The sequence below is a fragment of the Lampetra planeri genome, unplaced genomic scaffold (genome assembly GCF_965212315.1).
Source record: "Lampetra planeri unplaced genomic scaffold, kcLamPlan1.2.h2 scaffold_507, whole genome shotgun sequence".
Classification (NCBI taxonomy): Eukaryota; Metazoa; Chordata; class Hyperoartia; order Petromyzontiformes; family Petromyzontidae; genus Lampetra; species Lampetra planeri.
This window is the reverse complement of record NW_027615330.1, coordinates 16,510-37,331: the sequence shown is the minus strand read 5'-3', so window position 1 is coordinate 37,331 and position 20,822 is coordinate 16,510. Positions and strand designations below refer to the sequence as shown.

Sequence of the window (20,822 nt, the reverse complement as noted above, 5' to 3'; positions counted from 1 at the left end):
CACACGTACACACACAGACACACACACACACAGACACACACACAGACACACACACACATGCACACACACACACAGACACACACACACGTACACACACAGACACACACACAGACACACACACACACGTACACACACAGACACACACACACACACAGACACACACAGACTCACACACAGACACACACACAGACACACACACACAGACACACACAGATACACACACACAGACACACTCACACAGACACACACACAGACACACTCACACACACAGACACACACACATACACACTCACAGACACACTCACAGACACACATCTAGACACACACACACAGTCATCACACTCCACCATTACCTCTGCACCACCATCACCACCACCATCACCACCTCCACCACCACCATCACCACCACCACCATTACCTCTGCACTACCACCACCACCACCACCTCCCTCTCCCTCCACCACCACCACCTCCCTCTCCCTCCACCACCACCACCACCATAACCTCTGCACCACCACCACCATTACCACCATCACCACCACCACCACCACCATTACCTCTGCACCACCACTACCACCACCACCTCCCTCCACCACCACCATCTCCCACCACCACCATCACCACCATCTCCCACCACCACCACCATAACCTCTGCACCACCACCACCACCATTACCACCATCACCACCATCACCATAACCTCTGCACCACCACCATCTCCCACCACCACCATCATTACCTCTGCACCATCACCACCACCACCACCACCACCATCACCACCCCCACCACCACCACCATCTCCCACCACCACCACCACCACCATCACCACCATCACCACCACCATCACCATTACCTCTGCACCACCACCATCTCCCACCACCACCATCATTACCTCTGCACCATCACCACCACCACCACCACCATCACCACCCCCACCACCGACATCTCCCTCTGCCTCCACCACCATTACCTCTGCACCATCACCACCATCTCCCACCACCACCACCTCCTCCGCCTCTTGCCGCCCTCCCAGGCTGAGTGGAGCCATCCCCACCACGTGCTGTGCCAGGCGTCGTCCCACCTCCTCCACCCCCTCCACCTCCTTGTCCACCACCTTGTCCACCACTTTGTCCACCACCTTGTCCACCCCCTCCACCCCCTCCACCCGGTGTGAGCGAAACACAACCAGGCCTGCAAACTTTCCCAGCAGCGTCACGGGTGACTCTGTGGGTGACTCTGTGGGTGAGTCTGTGGGTGACTCTGTGGGTGAGCCTGTGGGTGAGCCTGTGGGTGACTCTGTGGGTGACTCAGGGGGGGGTGGAGCGCCGTGGACGTAGGTGGAGATGAGCGTGCCCTCAGGAACGCCCAGCCAGCAGCCACGCTGAATAACCACTCGCTCACCCAGACGCCCTGCACACACACACACACATATATACACATACACATATACACACATATACATACATACACACACATATATATACATACACACATATACATACATATACATAGAGATACACACACACACACACACATATATATATACACACATATACATACATAGAGATACACACACACACACAGACATATATATACATACAAACATATACATACATAGAGATACACACACACACACAGACATATATATACATACAAACATATACATACATAGAGATACACACACACACACAGACATATATATACATACAAACATATACATACATAGAGACACACACACACACACATATATATACATATATATATATACATATATATACATACAGACATATATATATACATACAGATACATACATAGAGATACATATACATAGAGATACACACACAGACATATATATATACACACAAACATATACACACATATACATACATATACATAGAGATACACACACACAGACATATATATACATATATATATACATACAAACATATACATAGAGATACACACACACATATATATATACATACATACACACATATACATTCATATACATAGATACACACACACAAACATATACATACACATACATAGAGATACACACACACACAGACATATATATATACACACACAAACATATACATAGAGATACACACACACACACAGACATATATATACACACACAAACATATACATAGAGATACACACACACACATATATATATATACATACAAACATATACATACAGATACATAGAGATACACACACACACACAGACATATATATACATACAAACATATACACACACATATAGACATATACACACACATATGCATACAGATACATACATATAGACAAACAGATACACATACATACATGAGTAGCTGAGTGAGTAGCTGAGTGAGTCGCTGAGTGAGTAGCTGAGTGAGTCGCTGAGTGAGTAGCTGAGTGAGTCGCTGAGTGAGTAGCTGAGTGAGAAGCTGAGTGAGTCGCTGAGTGAGTCGCTGAGTGAGTCGCTGAGTGAGTCGCTGAGTGAGTCGCTGAGTGAGTGAGTGAGTAGCTGAGTGGCTGAGTGAGTAGCTGAGTGAGTGAGTAGCTGAGTGAGTAGCTGAGTGAGTAGCTGAGTGGCTGAGTGAGTAGCTGAGTGAGTAGCTGAGTGAGTGAGTAGCTGAGTGAGTAGCTGAGTGAGTGAGTAGCTGAGTGAGTAGCTGAGTGAGTAGCTGAGTGAGTGAGTAGCTGAGTGAGTGAGTAGCTGAGTGAGTAGCTGAGTGAGTAGCTGAGTGAGTGAGTAGCTAAGTGAGTAGCTGAGTGAGTGAGTGGGTGAGTGAGTAGATGAGTGAGTAGCTGAGTGAGTAGCTGAGCGAGTGAGTAGCTGAGTGAGTGAGTAGCTGAGTGAGTAGATAAGTGAGTGAGTAGCTGAGTGAGTAGCTGAGTGAGTAGCTGAGTGAGTGAGTAGCTGAGTGAGTGAGTAGCTGAGTGAGTAGCTGAGTGAGTGAGTAGCTGAGTGAGTAGCTGAGTGAGTAGCTGAGTGAGTGAGTGGCTGAGTGAGTAGCTGAGTGAGTAGCTGAGTGAGTGAGTGGCTGAGTGAGTAGCTGAGTGAGTGAGTGGCTGAGTGAGTAGCTGAGTGAGTGAGTGGCTGAGTGAGTAGCTGAGTGGGTGAGTGGCTGAGTGAGTAGCTGAGTGAGTGAGTGGCTGAGTGAGTAGCTGAGTGGGTGAGTAGCTGAGTGAGTGAGTAGCTGAGTGAGTAGCTGAGTGAGTGAGTAGCTGAGTGAGTGAGTAGCTGAGTGAGTAGCTGAGTGAGTGAGTGGCTGAGTGAGTAGCTGAGTGAGTAGCTGAGTGAGTGAGTAGCTGAGTGAGTGAGTAGCTGAGTGAGTGAGTAGCTGAGTGAGTGAGTGGCTGAGTGAGTAGCTGAGTGGGTGAGTAGCTGAGTGAGTGAGTAGCTGAGTGAGTGAGTAGCTGAGTGAGTAGCTGAGTGAGTAGCTGAGTGAGTAGCTGAGTGAGTAGCTGAGTGAGTGAGTGAGTAGCTGAGTGAGTGAGTAGCTGAGTGACTGAGTGAGTGAGTAGCTGAGTGAGTGAGTGAGTAGCTGAGTGAGTAGCTGAGTGAGTAGCTGAGTGAGTAGCTGAGTGAGTGAGTAGCTGAGTGAGTGAGTAGCTGAGTGAGTGACTGAGTAGCTGAGTGAGTAGCTGAGTGAGTAGCTGAGTGAGTAGCTGAGTGAGTGAGTAGCTGAGTGAGTAGCTGAGTGAGTGAGTAGCTGAGTGAGTAGCTGAGTGAGTGAGTAGCTGAGTGAGTAGCTGAGTGGGTGAGTAGCTGAGTGAGTAGCTGAGTGAGTAGCTGAGTGAGTAGCTGAGTGAGTGAGTAGCTGAGTGAGTGAGTAGCTGAGTGAGTAGCTGAGTGAGTGAGTAGCTGAGTGAGTAGCTGAGTGAGTGAGTAGCTGAGTGAGTAGCTGAGTGGGTGAGTAGCTGAGTGAGTAGCTGAGTGAGTTAGTAGCTGAGTGAGTGAGTAGCTGAGTGAGTAGCTGAGTGAGTAGCTGAGTGAGTGAGTGAGTAGCTGAGTGAGTAGCTGAGTGAGTGAGTGAGTAGCTGAGTGAGTAGCTGAGTGAGTGAGTAGCTGAGTGAGTGAGTGAGTAGCTGAGTGAGTAGCTGAGTGAGTAGCTGAGTGAGTAGCTGAGTGAGTAGCTGAGTGAGTGAGTAACTGAGTGAGTAGCTGAGTGAGTTAGTAGCTGAGTGAGTGAGTAGCTGAGTGAGTGAGTAGCTGAGTGAGTAGCTGAGTGAGTGAGTAGCTGAGTGAGTAGCTGAGTGGGTGAGTAGCTGAGTGAGTAGCTGAGTGAGTTAGTAGCTGAGTGAGTGAGAAGCTGAGTGAGTAGCTGAGTGAGTAGCTGAGTGAGTAGCTGAGTGAGTGAGTAGCTGAGTGAGTGAGTGAGTAGCTGAGTGAGTAGCTGAGTGAGTAGCTGAGTGAGTAGCTGAGTGAGTAGCTGAGTGAGTGAGTAGCTGAGTGAGTAGCTGAGTGAGTAGCTGAGTGAGTAGCTGAGTGGGTGAGTGAGTAGCTGAGTGAGTAGCTGAGTGAGTAGTTGAGTGAGTAGCTGAGTGAGTAGCTGAGTGAGTGAGTGAGTAGCTGAGTGGGTGAGTAGCTGAGTGAGTGAGTGAGTAGCTGAGTGAGTAGCTGAGTGAGTAGCTGAGTGAGTAGCTGAGTGAGTAGCTGAGTGAGTGAGTAGCTGAGTGAGTGAGTGAGTAGCTGAGTGAGTAGCTGAGTGAGTAGCTGAGTGAGTAGCTGAGTGAGTAGCTGAGTGAGTAGCTGAGTGAGTGACTGAGTGAGTGAGTAGCTGAGTGAGTAGCTGAGTGAGTAGCTGAGTGAGTAGCTGAGTGAGTGAGTAGCTGAGTGAGTAGCTGAGTGAGTAGCTGAGTGAGTAGCTGAGTGAGTAGCTGAGTGAGTGAGTAGCTGAGTGAGTAGCTGAGTGAGTAGCTGAGTGAGTAGCTGAGTGAGTAGCTGAGCGAGTAGCTGAGTGAGTAGCTGAGTGAGTGAGTGAGTAGCTGAGTGAGTAGCTGAGTGAGTAGCTGAGTGAGTGACTGAGTGAGTAGCTGAGTGAGTGAGTAGCTGAGTGAGTAGCTGAGTGAGTAGCTGAGTGAGTGAGTAGCTGAGTGAGTGAGTAGCTGAGTGAGTAGCTGAGTGAGTAGCTGAGTGAGTAGCTGAGTGAGTGAGTAGCTGAGTGAGTAGCTGAGTGAGTAGTTGAGTGAGTGAGTAGCTGAGTGAGTGAGTAGCTGAGTGAGTAGCTGAGTGAGTGACTGAGTGAGTGAGTAGCTGAGTGAGTGAGTAGCTGAGTGAGTAGCTGAGTGAGTAGCTGAGTGAGTGAGTAGCTGAGTGAGTAGCTGAGTGAGTGAGTAGCTGAGTGAGTGAGTGAGTAGCTGAGTGAGTAGCTGAGTGAGTGAGTAGCTGAGTGAGTAGCTGAGTGAGTGAGTAGCTGAGTGAGTAGCTGAGTGAGTGAGTAGCTGAGTGAGTAGCTGAGTGAGTAGCTGAGTGAGTAGCTGAGTGAGTGAGTAGCTGAGTGAGTAGCTGAGTGAGTGAGTAGCTGAGTGAGTGAGTGAGTAGCTGAGTGAGTAGCTGAGTGAGTGAGTAGCTGAGTGAGTAGCTGAGTGAGTGAGTAGCTGAGTGAGTAGCTGAGTGAGTAGCTGAGTGAGTGACTGAGTGAGTAGCTGAGTGAGTGAGTGACTGAGTGAGTAGCTGAGTGAGTGAGTAGCTGAGTGAGTAGCTGAGTGAGTAGCTGAGTGAGTGAGTAGCTGAGTGAGTAGCTGAGTGAGTGACTGAGTGAGTAGCTGAGTGAGTAGCTGAGTGAGTAGCTGAGTGAGTAGCTGAGTGAGTGAGTAGCTGAGTGAGTGACTGAGTGAGTAGCTGAGTGAGTAGCTGAGTGAGTGAGTAGCTGAGTGAGTAGCTGAGTGAGTAGCTGAGTGAGTGAGTAGCTGAGTGAGTAGCTGAGTGAGTAGCTGAGTGAGTAGCTGAGTGAGTAGCTGAGTGAGTGAGTAGCTGAGTGAGTAGCTGAGTGAGTGACTGAGTGAGTAGCTGAGTGAGTAGCTGAGTGAGTAGCTGAGTGAGTAGCTGAGTGAGTGAGTAGCTGAGTGAGTAGCTGAGTGAGTAGCTGAGTGAGTAGCTGAGTGAGTGAGTAGCTGAGTGAGTAGCTGAGTGAGTAGCTGAGTGAGTAGCTGAGTGAGTGAGTAGCTGAGTGAGTAGCTGAGTGAGTAGCTGAGCGAGTAGCTGAGTGAGTAGCTGAGTGAGTAGCTGAGTGAGTGAGTAGCTGAGTGAGTAGCTGAGTGAGTAGCTGAGTGAGTAGCTGAGTGAGTGAGTAGCTGAGTGAGTAGCTGAGTGAGTGACTGAGTGAGTGAGTAGCTGAGTGAGTAGCTGAGTGGGTGAGTAGCTGAGTGAGTATCTGAGTGAGTGAGTAGCTGAGTGAGTAGCTGAGTGAGTGAGTAGCTGAGTGAGTGAGTGAGTAGCTGAGTGAGTGAGTAGCTGAGTGAGTAGCTGAGTGAGTAGCTGAGTGAGTGAGTAGCTGAGTGAGTGAGTGAGTAGCTGAGTGAGTAGCTGAGTGAGTGAGTGAGTAGCTGAGTGAGTAGCTGAGTGAGTAGCTGAGTGAGTAGCTGAGTGAGTGAGTAGCTGAGTGAGTGAGTAGCTGAGTGAGTAGCTGAGTGAGTAGCTGAGTGAGTGAGTAGCTGAGTGAGTAGCTGAGTGAGTAGCTGAGTGAGTAGCTGAGTGAGTGAGTAGCTGAGTGAGTAGCTGAGTGAGTGAGTAGCTGAGTGAGTGAGTGAGTAGCTGAGTGAGTAGCTGAGTGAGTGAGTGAGTAGCTGAGTGAGTATCTGAGTGAGTGAGTAGCTGAGTGAGTAGCTGAGTGAGTGACTCACCCACGGCAAGTGCGAGCACCTCTGCCAGCGTAGACTTTGTTTCCGGGCTGCTGAGACGCAGGATTTCCTCTCCACTCAGAGTGACCTGCAATTAATTAATTAACATTCACCAATTAATTATCATTCACTAATTAATTATCACTGTGAGACATCTCCTTTAGCAGTGGCAAAACATAGTAGAAGTTTTTAACCCTTTAAACTGGTACAAAAACTGACACCTTTATACAAGGCATCGTGTTTGCAATGACCACAACACAAGCAGTCAAAATGCAAACAAAACCAATCAACTTCAAGGACAGTGCATATCATTATCATCATCACAGTGGTTTCTCGTGTCACTGTGTGTGTGTGTCACTGTGTGTGTGTGTCACTGTGTGTGTGTGTCACTGTGTGTGTGTGTCACTGTGTGTGTGTGTCACTGTGTGTGTGTCACTGTGTGTGTATACTATGAGTGTGTCACTGTGTGAGTGTGTCACTGTGTGTGTATACTATGAGTGTGTCACTGTGTGTGTGTCACTGTGTGTGTATACTATGAGTGTGTCACTGTGTGTGTATGTCACTGTGTGTGTATACTATGAGTGTGTCACTGTGTGTGTGTCACTGTGTGTGTATACTATGTGTGTGTCACTGTGTGTGTGTGTCACTGTGTGTGTATACTATGTGTGTGTCACTGTGTGTGTGTGTCACTGTGTGTGTATACTATGAGTGTGTCACTGTGTGTGTGTCACTGTGTGTGTATACTATGTGTGTGTCACTGTGTGTGTGTGTCACTGTGTGTGTATACTATGTGTGTGTCACTGTGTGTGTGTGTCACTGTGTGTGTATACTATGTGTGTGTCACTGTGTGTGTGTGTCACTGTGTGTGTATACTATGAGTGTGTCACTGTGTGTGTGTCACTGTGTGTGTATACTATGTGTGTGTCACTGTGTGTGTGTGTCACTGTGTGTGTGTGTCACTGTGTGTGTGTGTCACTGTGTGTGTATACTATGAGTGTGTGTCACTGTGTGTGTGTGTCACTGTGTGTGTATGTCACTGTGTGTGTGTGTCACTGTGTGTGTGTGTCACTGTGTGTGTGTGTCACTGTGTGTGTATACTATGAGTGTGTCACTGTGTGTGTGTGTCACTGTGTGTGTATACTATGAGTGTGTCACTGTGTGTGTGTGTCACTGTGTGTGTGTGTCACTGTGTGTGTGTGTCACTGTGTGTGTGTGTCACTGTGTGTGTATACTATGTGTGTGTCACTGTGTGTGTGTGTCACTGTGTGTGTGTGTCACTGTGTGTGTGTGTCACTGTGTGTGTGTGTATACTATGAGTGTGTCACTGTGTGTGTGTGTCACTGTGTGTGTATACTATGAGTGTGTCACTGTGTGTGTGTGTCACTGTGTGTGTGTGTCACTGTGTGTGTGTGTCACTGTGTGTGTGTGTCACTGTGTGTGTGTGTCACTGTGTGTGTATACTATGTGTGTGTCACTGTGTGTGTGTGTCACTGTGTGTGTGTGTCACTGTGTGTGTGTGTCACTGTGTGTGTGTGTATACTATGAGTGTGTCACTGTGTGTGTGTGTCACTGTGTGTGTATACTATGAGTGTGTCACTGTGTGTGTATACTATGAGTGTGTCACTGTGTGTGTGTGTCACTGTGTGTGTGTGTCACTGTGTGTGTATACTATGAGTGTGTCACTGTGTGTGTGTCACTGTGTGTGTCACTGTGTGTGTGTGTCACTGTGTGTGTATACTATGAGTGTGTCACTGTGTGTGTGTCACTGTGTGTGTATACTATGAGTGTGTCACTGTGTGTGTGTGTCACTGTGTGTGTATACTATGAGTGTGTCACTGTGTGTGTGTGTCACTGTGTGTGTGTGTCACTGTGTGTGTATACTATGAGTGTGTCACTGTGTGTGTGTGTCACTGTGTGTGTGTGTCACTGTGTGTGTGTCACTGTGTGTGTATACTATGAGTGTGTCAATGTGTGTGTGTGTCACTGTGTGTGTATACTATGAGTGTGACACTGTGTGTGTATGTCACTGTGTGTGTCACTGTGTGTGTGTGTCACTGTGTGTGTCACTGTGTGTGTATGTCACTGTGTGTGTCACTGTGTGTGTGTGTCACTGTGTGTGTCACTGTGTGTGTATGTCACTGTGTATGTCACTGTGTGTGTATGTCATTGTGTGTGTCACTGTGTGTGTGTGTCACTATGTGTGTCACTGTGTGTGTATGTCACTGTGTGTGTCACTGTGTGTGTGTGTCACTGTGTGTGTCACTGTGTGTGTATGTCACTGTGTGTGTCTTCGCCGGTTGGAAACATTTAGGCTGGCCTGCCTACGATCCATCCTGGGTTTGACCAGGCTGGATTGTGTGAGGAGCTCACAAGTCCTTGAAAGATCTGGGCAAAGTCCCATCGGTGAGCTCCTCCGGCAGGCAAGGCTGCGTTGGCTGGGTCATGTAGCCCGCATGCCCAGCCACCGCATGCCTAAACAGCTTTTGTTCGGCCGGATCGAGGGGGCTAAACGGGCGCGGCACGGGCTAGAGAAGAGATGGAGTGATGTGGTACAGGAGGACGTGGAGCTGAGTGGACTTGCCGATGACTGGTACCAGCGGTGTCAAGATCGGCCTCAGTGGAGGAGGCTCGTGAAGGACGCTACTGGGCAGTTGGAGGCAGTCGCCCTCCAACAACAACGGAGGGCGGAGGAGCGACGCTCACAACAACGAGCGGAGCGCCGGGTGGCTAAAGCACAGCAAGTTGGCACAGTAGGGGGCACAGGTGGTGCATCAGCCAGTCATCTCGGTCATCTCGGTCAGTCGACCCGTGGCACCTGGGTCTGCCCCGTGACCTCCTGCCAGCGGGCGTTCGACACTTCACGTGGCCTCAAGGTGCACATGGCCTGGCACAAGCGTCGTGGTGACGTCACCGCCACTTAGTGGCGAATGGCGGTTGTTGTTGATGTTGTTGTGTCACTGTGTGTGTATGTCACTGTGTGTGTGTGTCACTGTGTGTGTATACTATGAGTGTGTGTGTCACTGTGTGTGTCACTGTGTGTGTCACTGTGTGTGTATGTCACTGTGTGTGTGTCACTGTGTGTGTATGTCACTGTGTGTGTCACTGTGTGTGTGTGTCACTGTGTGTGTGTGTCACTGTGTGTGTATACTATGAGTGTGTCACTGTGTGTGTGTGTCACTGTGTGTGTATGTCACTGTGTGTGTGTGTCACTGTGTGTGTATACTATGAGTGTGTCACTGTGTGTGTGTGTCACTGTGTGTGTATGTCACTGTGTGTGTCACTGTGTGTGTGTGTCACTGTGTGTGTGTGTCACTGTGTGTGTGTGTCACTGTGTGTGTATACTATGTGTGTGTCACTGTGTGTGTGTGTCACTGTGTGTGTATGTCACTGTGTGTGTGTGTCACTGTGTGTGTGTGTCACTGTGTGTGTATACTATGAGTGTGTCACTGTGTGTGTGTGTCACTGTGTGTGTGTGTCACTGTGTGTGTATACTATGAGTGTGTCACTGTGTGTGTGTGTCACTGTGTGTGTGTGTCACTGTGTGTGTGTATACTATGAGTGTGTCACTGTGTGTGTATGTCACTGTGTGTGTGTGTCACTGTGTGTGTATGTCACTGTGTGTGTCACTGTGTGTGTGTGTCACTGTGTGTGTATGTCACTGTGTGTGTGTGTCACTGTGTGTGTATGTCACTGTGTGTGTGTGTCACTGTGTGTGTATACTATGAGTGTGTCACTGTGTGTGTGTGTCACTGTGTGTGTATACTATGAGTGTGTCACTGTGTGTGTGTGTCACTGTGTGTGTATACTATGAGTGTGTCACTGTGTGTGTGTGTCACTGTGTGTGTATACTATGAGTGTGTCACTGTGTGTGTGTCACTGTGTGTGTATACTATGAGTGTGTCACTGTGTGTGTGTGTCACTGTGTGTGTATACTATGAGTGTGTCACTGTGTGTGTGTGTCACTGTGTGTGTGTGTCACTGTGTGTGTATACTATGAGTGTGTATACTGTGTGTACGTACCCGTGTGTACGAGTGGCTCTGTGTATGAGTGTGTGTGTCACTGTGTGTGTCACTGTGTGTGTGTCACTGTGTGTGTCACTGTGTGTGTGTCACTGTGTGTATACTGTATACTGTGTGTATACTGTGTGTGAGTGTGTATACTGTGTGTGAGTGTGTATACTGAGTGAGTGTGTGTACTGAGTGAGTGTGTGTACTGAGTGAGTGTGTATACTGAGTGAGTGTGTATACTGAGTGAGTGTGTATACTGAGTGAGTGTGTATACTGAGTGAGTGTGTATACTGAGTGAGTGTGTATACTGAGTGAGTGTGTATACTGAGTGAGTGTGTGTACTGAGTGAGTGTGTGTACTGAGTGAGTGTGTGTACTGAGTGAGTGTGTATACTGAGTGAGTGTGTATACTGAGTGAGTGTGTATACTGAGTGAGTGTGTATACTGAGTGAGTGTGTATACTGAGTGAGTGTGTATACTGAGTGAGTGTGTATACTGAGTGAGTGTGTATACTGAGTGAGTGTGTATACTGAGTGAGTGTGTATACTGAGTGAGTGTGTACACTGAGTGAGTGTGTATACTGAGTGAGTGTGTGTACTGAGTGAGTGTGTATACTGAGTGAGTGTGTGTACTGAGTGAGTGTGTGTACTGAGTGAGTGTGTATACTGAGTGAGTGTGTATACTGAGTGAGTGTGTATACTGAGTGAGTGTGTGTACTGAGTGAGTGTGTGTACTGAGTGAGTGTGTATACTGAGTGAGTGTGTATACTGAGTGAGTGTGTATACTGAGTGAGTGTGTGTACTGAGTGAGTGTGTGTACTGAGTGAGTGTGTATACTGAGTGAGTGTGTGTACTGAGTGAGTGTGTATACTGAGTGAGTGTGTGTACTGAGTGAGTGTGTGTACTGAGTGAGTGTGTATACTGAGTGAGTGTGTATACTGAGTGAGTGTGTATACTGAGTGAGTGTGTGCACTGAGTGAGTGTGTGTACTGAGTGAGTGTGTATACTGAGTGAGTGTGTGTACTGAGTGAGTGTGTATACTGAGTGAGTGTGTGTACTGAGTGAGTGTGTATACTGAGTGAGTGTGTGTACTGAGTGAGTGTGTGTACTGAGTGAGAGTGTGTACTGAGTGAGTGTGTGTACTGAGTGAGTGTGTATACTGAGTGAGTGTGTATACTGAGTGAGTGTGTGTACTGAGTGAGTGTGTGTACTGAGTGAGTGTGTATACTGAGTGAGTGTGTATACTGAGTGAGTGTGTGTACTGAGTGAGTGTGTACTGAGTGAGTGTGTGTACTGAGTGAGTGTGTATACTGAGTGAGTGTGTGTACTGAGTGAGTGTGTATACTGAGTGAGTGTGTGTACTGAGTGAGTGTGTATACTGAGTGAGTGTGTATACTGAGTGAGTGTGTATACTGAGTGAGTGTGTATACTGAGTGAGTGTGTATACTGAGTGAGTGTGTGTACTGAGTGAGTGTGTATACTGAGTGAGTGTGTATACTGAGTGAGTGTGTGTACTGAGTGAGTGTGTATACTGAGTGAGTGTGTACTGAGTGAGTGTGTGTACTGAGTGAGAGTGTGTACTGAGTGAGTGTGTGTACTGAGTGAGTGTGTATACTGAGTGAGTGTGTGTACTGAGTGAGTGTGTATACTGAGTGAGTGTGTGTACTGAGTGAGTGTGTATACTGAGTGAGTGTGTGTACTGAGTGAGTGTGTATACTGAGTGAGTGTGTGTACTGAGTGAGTGTGTATACTGAGTGAGTGTGTATACTGAGTGAGTGTGTATACTGAGTGAGTGTGTATACTGAGTGAGTGTGTATACTGAGTGAGTGTGTGTACTGAGTGAGTGTGTATACTGAGTGAGTGTGTATACTGAGTGAGTGTGTGTACTGAGTGAGTGTGTATACTGAGTGAGTGTGTGTACTGAGTGAGTGTGTATACTGAGTGAGTGTGTACTGAGTGAGTGTGTATACTGAGTGAGTGTGTATACTGAGTGAGTGTGTATACTGAGTGAGTGTGTATACTGAGTGAGTGTGTGTACTGAGTGAGTGTGTATACTGAGTGAGTGTGTATACTGAGTGAGTGTGTGTACTGAGTGAGTGTGTGTACTGAGTGAGTGTGTGTACTGAGTGAGTGTGTATACTGAGTGAGTGTGTGTACTGAGTGAGTGTGTATACTGAGTGAGTGTGTGTACTGAGTGAGTGTGTGTACTGAGTGAGTGTGTATACTGAGTGAGTGTGTATACTGAGTGAGTGTGTATACTGAGTGAGTGTGTGCACTGAGTGAGTGTGTGTACTGAGTGAGTGTGTATACTGAGTGAGTGTGTATACTGAGTGAGTGTGTATACTGAGTGAGTGTGTGTACTGAGTGAGTGTGTGTACTGAGTGAGAGTGTATACTGAGTGAGTGTGTGTACTGAGTGTGTGTACTGAGTGAGTGTGTATACTGAGTGAGTGTGTGTACTGAGTGAGTGTGTGTACTGAGTGAGTGTGTGTACTGAGTGAGTGTGTATACTGAGTGAGAGTGTGTATTGAGTGTGTGTGTGTACTGAGTGAGTGTGTATACTGAGTGAGTGTGTACTGAGTGAGTGTGTATACTGAGTGAGTGTGTATACTGAGTGAGTGTGTATACTGAGTGAGTGTGTGTACTGAGTGAGTGTGTATACTGAGTGAGAGTGTATACTGAGTGAGTGTGTATACTGAGTGTGAGTGTATACTGAGTGAGTGTGTGTACTGAGTGAGTGTGTATACTGAGTGAGTGTGTATACTGAGTGAGTGTGTATACTGAGTGAGTGTGTGTACTGAGTGAGTGTGTGTACTGAGTGAGTGTGTGTACTGAGTGAGTGTGTGTACTGAGTGAGTGTGTGTACTGAGTGAGTGTGTATACTGAGTGAGTGTGTGTACTGAGTGAGTGTGTGTACTGAGTGAGTGTGTGTACTGAGTGAGTGTGTATACTGAGTGAGTGTGTATACTGAGTGAGTGTGTGTACTGAGTGAGTGTGTATACTGAGTGAGTGTGTATACTGAGTGAGTGTGTGTACTGAGTGAGTGTGTGTACTGAGTGAGTGTGTATACTGAGTGAGTGTGTATACTGAGTGAGTGTGTATACTGAGTGAGTGTGTGTACTGAGTGAGTGTGTGTACTGAGTGAGTGTGTATACTGAGTGAGTGTGTATACTGAGTGAGTGTGTGTACTGAGTGAGTGTGTGTACTGAGTGAGTGTGTATACTGAGTGAGTGTGTATACTGAGTGAGTGTGTATACTGAGTGAGAGTGTATACTGAGTGAGTGTGTATACTGAGTGAGTGTGTGTACTGAGTGAGTGTGTGTACTGAGTGAGTGTGTATACTGAGTGAGTGTGTGTACTGAGTGAGAGTGTATACTGAGTGAGTGTGTGTACTGAGTGAGTGTGTATACTGAGTGAGTGTGTATACTGAGTGAGTGTGTATACTGAGTGAGTGTGTGTACTGAGTGAGTGTGTGTACTGAGTGAGTGTGTATACTGAGTGAGTGTGTGTACTGAGTGAGTGTGTATACTGAGTGAGTGTGTGTACTGAGTGAGTGTGTATACTGAGTGAGTGTGTATACTGAGTGAGTGTGTGTACTGAGTGAGTGTGTATACTGAGTGAGTGTGTATACTGAGTGAGAGTGTGCACTGAGTGAGTGTGTATACTGAGTGAGTGTGTATACTGAGTGAGTGTGTGTACTGAGTGAGTGTGTATACTGAGTGAGTGTGTGTACTGAGTGAGTGTGTGTACTGAGTGTGTGTGTATACTGAGTGAGTGTGTATACTGAGTGAGTGTGTATACTGAGTGAGTGTGTGCACTGAGTGAGTGTGTATACTGAGTGAGTGTGTGCACTGAGTGAGTGGTGGTGTGTACTGAGTGTGTATACTGAGTGAGTGTGTATACTGAGTGAGTGTGTATACTGAGTGAGTGTGTATACTGAGTGAGAGTGTGCACTGAGTGAGTGTGTGTATACTGAGTGAGTGTGTGTACTGTGTGAGTGTGTATACTGAGTGAGTGTGTGTACTGAGTGAGAGTGTATACTGTGAGTGTGTGTACTGAGTGAGTGGTGTATACTGTGTGAGTGTGTGTACTGAGTGAGAGTGTATACTGAGTGAGTGTGTGTACTGAGTGAGAGTGTGCACTGAGTGAGTGTGTGAGTACTGAGTGAGTGGTGTATACTTGAGTGAGGTGTGGTATACTGAGTGAGTGTGTATACTGGTGAGCTGTGTGTACGTACCGGGGGGAGTGGGGTCTCTGGGCTGCGGCTGCCTCTATGAGCTGCGACCGCCCCCTACAGCGAGCTGCTCAGGGCTGCTTGGAACAGTCTACTTATAGTGAGAATGGAATACAGTATAATTAAATGATATCAGAATGATAATGATTCACTGATGGTACGTACCATGCTATCACCATAATATAAGATAATAACTGCATCAACATTTACATACAATTCTTCTGATACACCTAACTCCTGTCCACATCACCTACATAATCACTCATAATCGACTATCAAGCATCATAACATACACCTGAAATCATCACCACATGCTAACTCCATCAACCACTCAATCACCACCATCAACACCACCCCCATCACCACCACCACCACCATCACAATCACCACCATCACCATCACCACCCCCCACCACCAACCCCCACCACCCCCACCACCACCCCCACCACCACCACCACCCCCCACCCCCACCACCACCACCAACCCCACCACCACCACCACCACCAACCCCACCACCACCCCCACCACCACCACCTCCACCACCACCACCACCCCCCACCACCACCCCCACCACACCCCCACCACCCCCACCCCCACCACCACCACCACCACCCCCACCACCACCACCACCCCCACCCCCACCACCACCACCAACCCCACCACCACCCCCACCACCACCACCACCCCCCACCACCACCCCCACCACCACCCACCACCCCCACCAACCCACCACCACCACACCACCCCCCACCACCAACCCCCACCCCCCAACCACCACCACCCCCACCCCCACCACCACCACCACCCCCACCCCCACCACCACCCCCACCACCACCACCCCCACCACCACCACCACCCCCACCACCACCACCACCCCACCACCACCACCACCCCCACCACCACCCCCACCACCCACCACCACCCCCACCACCACCACCACCCCCACCACCACCACCACCCCCACCACCACCACCACCCCCACCACCCACCACCCCCACCACCACCACCACCCCCACCACCACCACCACCCCCACCCCCACCACCACCACCACCCCCACCCCCACCACCCCCACCACCACCACCACCCCCACCCCCCACCACCACCCCACCACCACCACCCCCACCACCACCACCACCCCCACCACCACCCCCCACCACCGTCATCACCTCCACCATGGCGGCTGATCTCCCATGATGCACCACTCCCAGCATGCCTTGCTGTGTGCTGCGGCCTTCCAGCTTGGTGGCCCTGGCAAGTCCCAGGCGGTGAGCCTCTCCCTGCAGCCACTGCTCAGCCTGGGGAGACAAACTAGGCCTTGAGTCACCCACACACACAGACACTCACCCACTCACCCAGCCACTCACCCACTCAGCCACTCACCCACACAGACACTCACCCACTCAGCCAGCTACTCAGCCACTCACTCACCCACTCACCCACCCACCCAGACACTCACCAACTCAGCCACTCACTCACTCAGCCAGCCACTCACCCACTCAGCCACTCACTCACTCAGCCAGCCACTCACCCACTGCTCAGCCTGGGGAGACAAACTAGGCCTTGAGTCACCCACACACACAGACACTCACCCACTCACCCAGCCACTCACCCACTCAGACACTCACCCACTCAGCCACTCACCCACACAGACACTCACCCACTCAGCCAGCTACTCAGCCACTCACTCACCCACTCACCCACCCACCCAGACACTCACCCACTCAGCCACTCACTCACTCAGCCAGCCACTCACCCACTCAGCCACTCACTCACTCAGCCAGCCACTCACCCACTGCTCAGCCTGGGGAGACAAACTAGGCCTTGACTCACTCAGCCAGCCAGTCACTCAGCCAGTCAGCCACTCAGCCAGCCACTCACTCACCCACTCAGCCACTCACTCACCCACTCAGCCTGGGGAGACAAACTAGGCCTTGAATCACACAGACACTCAGCTACTCACTCACCCACCCAGCCAGTCACTCACTCAGCCACTCAGACAGTCACTCACTCAGCCACTCAGACAGTCACTCACTCACCCACTCAGCCACTCCTCAGCCTGGGGAGACAAACTAGGCCTTGAGTCAGACAGACACTCACCCACTCACCCACTCACCCACTCACCCACTCACCCACTCAGTCACTCACCCACTCAGCCACTCAGCCACTCCTCAGCCTGGGGAGATAAACACCCACTCAGCCAGTCACTCACTCACCCACTCAGCCAGCCACTCACCCACTCAGCCAGCCACTCAGCCACTCAGCCACTCCTCAGCCTGGGGAGACAAAGGCGGTCGGGAGTCAGACAGACACTCAGCCAGCCACTCAGCCACTCAGTCAGTCACTCAGCCACTCAGTCACTCAGCCAGTCACTCACCCACTCAGTCAGCCAGCCACTCACCCAGTCACTCACCCAGCCACTCACCCAGCCACTCACCCAGCCACTCACCCAGCCACTCACCCACTCAGTCAGCCAGCCAGTCACCCAGCCAGTCACCCAGCCACTCACCCAGCCACTCACCCAGCCACTCACCCAGCCACTCACCCAGCCACTCACCCAGCCACTCACTCAGCCACTCACCCAGCCACTCACCCACTCAGCCACTCACCCACCCACTCACCCAGCCACTCACCCAGCCACTCACCCACTCAGCCAGCCACTCACCCAGCCACTCACCCAGCCACTCACCCAGCCACTCACCCAGCCACTCACCCAGCCACTCACCCAGCCACTCACCCACTCACCCACCCACTCACCCAGCAACTCACCCACTCAGCCACTCACCCAGCCACTCACCCAGCCACTCACCCACTCAGCCAGCCACTCACCCAGCCACTCACCCAGCCACTCACCCAGCCACTCACCCACTCACCCACCCACTCACCCAGCAACTCACCCACTCAGCCACTCACCCACCCACTCAGCCAGCCACTCACCCAGCCACTCACCCTGCCACTCACCCACTCAGCCTGCCACTCACCCAGCCACTCACCCAGCCACTCACCCACTCAGCCAGCCACTCACCCAGCCACTCACCCTGCCACTCACCCTGCCACTCACCCACTCAGCCAGCCACTCACCCAGCCACTCACCCAGCCACTCACCCAGCCACTCACTCAGCCACTCACCCACTCAGCCAGCCACTCACCCAGCCACTCACCCAGCCACTCACCCAGCCACTCACCCACTCAGCCAGCCACTCACCCAGGCACTCACCCAGCCACTCACCCAGCCACTCACCCAGCCACTCACCCAGCCACTCACCCAGCCACTCAGTCAGCCACTCACCCAGCCACTCACTCACCCAGCCACTCACCCACTCACCCAGCCACTCACCCAGCCACTCAGCCACTCACCAGCTCAGCCAGCCACTCACCCAGCCACTCACCCAGCCACTCACTCACCCACTCACCCAGCCACTCATCCAGCCACTCACTCAGCCACTCACCCAGCCACTCAGCCAGCCACTCACCCAGCCACTCACCCAGCCACTCACCCAGCCACTCACCCACTCACCCACCCACTCACCCAGCCACTCACCCACTCAGCCAGCCACTCACCCAGCCACTCACCCTGCCACTCACCCACTCAGCCTGCCACTCACCCAGCCACTCACCCAGCCACTCACCCACTCAGCCAGCCACTCACCCAGCCACTCACCCTGCCACTCACCCTGCCACTCACCCACTCAGCCAGCCACTCACCCAGCCACTCACCCAGCCACTCACTCAGCCACTCACCCACTCAGCCAGCCACTCACCCAGCCACTCACCCAGTCACTCACCCAGCCACTCACCCACTCAGCCAGCCACTCACCCAGCCACTCACCCAGCCACTCACTCAGCCACTCACCCACTCAGACACCCAGCCACTCACCCACTCAGCCAGCCACTCAGCCAGCCACTCACCCTGCCACTCACCCAGCCACTCACTCAGCCACTCACCCACTCAGACACCCAGCCACTCACCCACTCAGCCAGCCACTCACCCAGCCACTCACCCTGCCACTCACCCAGCCACTCACCCAGCCACTCACCCAGCCACTCACCCAGCCACTCACCCAGCCACTCACCCAGCCACTCACTCACCCAGCCACTCACCCAGCCACTCACCCAGCCACTCAGCCACTCGCCAGCTCAGCCAGCCACTCACCCAGCCACTCACCCAGCCACTCACCCAGCCACTCACCCAGCCACTCACTCAGCCACTCACCCAGCCACTCAGCCAGCCACTCACCCAGCCACTCACCCAGCCACTCACCCAGCCACTCACCCAGCCACTCAGCCAGCCACTCACCCAGCCACTCACTCACTCACCCAGCCACTCAGCCACTCACCAGCTCAGCCAGCCACTCACCCAGCCACTCACCCAGCCACTCACTCACCCACTCACCCAGCCACTCACCCAGCCACTCACCAGCTCAGCCAGCCACTCACCCAGCCACTCACCCAGCCACTCACTCACCCAGCCACTCACCCAGCCACTCACCCAGCCACTCACTCAGCCACTCACCCAGCCACTCACCCACCCACCCACCACCTCACCCACCCACCACCTCACCCACCACCTCACCCACCCACCACCTCACCCACCCACTCACACACTCACCACCTCACCCACCCACCCACCCACCACCTCACCCACCTCACCCATCACCTCACCCGCTCCGCTCACCCACCTCACCCACTCACCCACTCATTCACTCCCTCACCCACCCCCTCACCCACCCACTCACCCACTCACTCACCCACCCACTCACTCCCTCACCCACCACCTCACCCACCCACTCACCCCCTCACCACCTCACCCACTCACCCACCCACCCCCTCACTCACCCCCTCACCCACCTCACCCACTCACCCACCATCTCACCCACCACCTCACCCACCCCCTCACCCCCCCTCACCACCTCACTCACCCCCTCACCCCCCTCACCACCTCACTCACCACCTAACCCAGCCACTCACCCACCCCCTCACCCCCTCTCCCACCCCATCACCTCAGCCACCACCTCACTCACCCACCCACCCACCCTCTCACCCACCTCACCCACCACCTCACCCACTCACCCCCCCACCACCTCACCCCCCCCCCCACCCACTCACCCACTCACCCACTCACCCCCCCCCCTCTCACCACCTCACCACCTCATTCACCCACCTCACTCACTCACCTCACTCACCCCCTCACCCACTCACCCCACCCACCCACTCACCCACCACCTCACCCACTCACTCACCCACTCACCCACCAACTCACCCCCCCCCTCACCCACTCACCACCTCACCCCCTCACCACCTCACCCAACCCCCCCCCCCACCCCCTCAACCACCACCCGCTCACTCACCCACCCACCTCACCCACCACCTCACCCACTCACCCACCACCTCACCACCTCACCCCCTCACCCACCACCCACCACCTCACCACCTCACCCACTCACCCACCACCTCACCCCCTCACCCACCACCTCACCCCCTCACCCACCAACTCACCACCTCACCCACCACCTCACCACCTCACCCACTCACCCACCACCTCACCCCACCCACCTCACCCACCACCTCACCACCCCACCCACCCCCCTCACCACCTCACCCCCCTCACCCCCTCACCCACCACCTCACCACCTCACCCACTCACCCACCACCTCACCACCTCACCCACTCACCCACCACCTCACCCACCCACCCACCACCTCACCCCCTCACCCACCCCCTCACCACCTCACCCCCTCACCCCCTCACC

General features: G+C 52.0%; 1 protein-coding gene across 1 annotated transcript in view; it reads right to left on the bottom strand.

Moving 5' to 3' along the window:
- The window catches only part of TSFM (Ts translation elongation factor, mitochondrial), a 29,732-nt gene that overhangs the window by 4,655 nt on the left and 4,255 nt on the right, over window positions 1-20,822 (bottom strand). The window contains exons 3-6 of the mRNA XM_078623913.1: window positions 16,243-16,371; window positions 6,840-6,930; window positions 1,005-1,408; window positions 354-425 (exon numbers count right to left, since the gene is read on the bottom strand). Of these exons, the coding sequence (XP_078480039.1) occupies window positions 354-425; window positions 1,005-1,408; window positions 6,840-6,930; window positions 16,243-16,371 (696 nt within the window). The remainder of the gene's footprint in view (window positions 1-353; window positions 426-1,004; window positions 1,409-6,839; window positions 6,931-16,242; window positions 16,372-20,822) is intronic.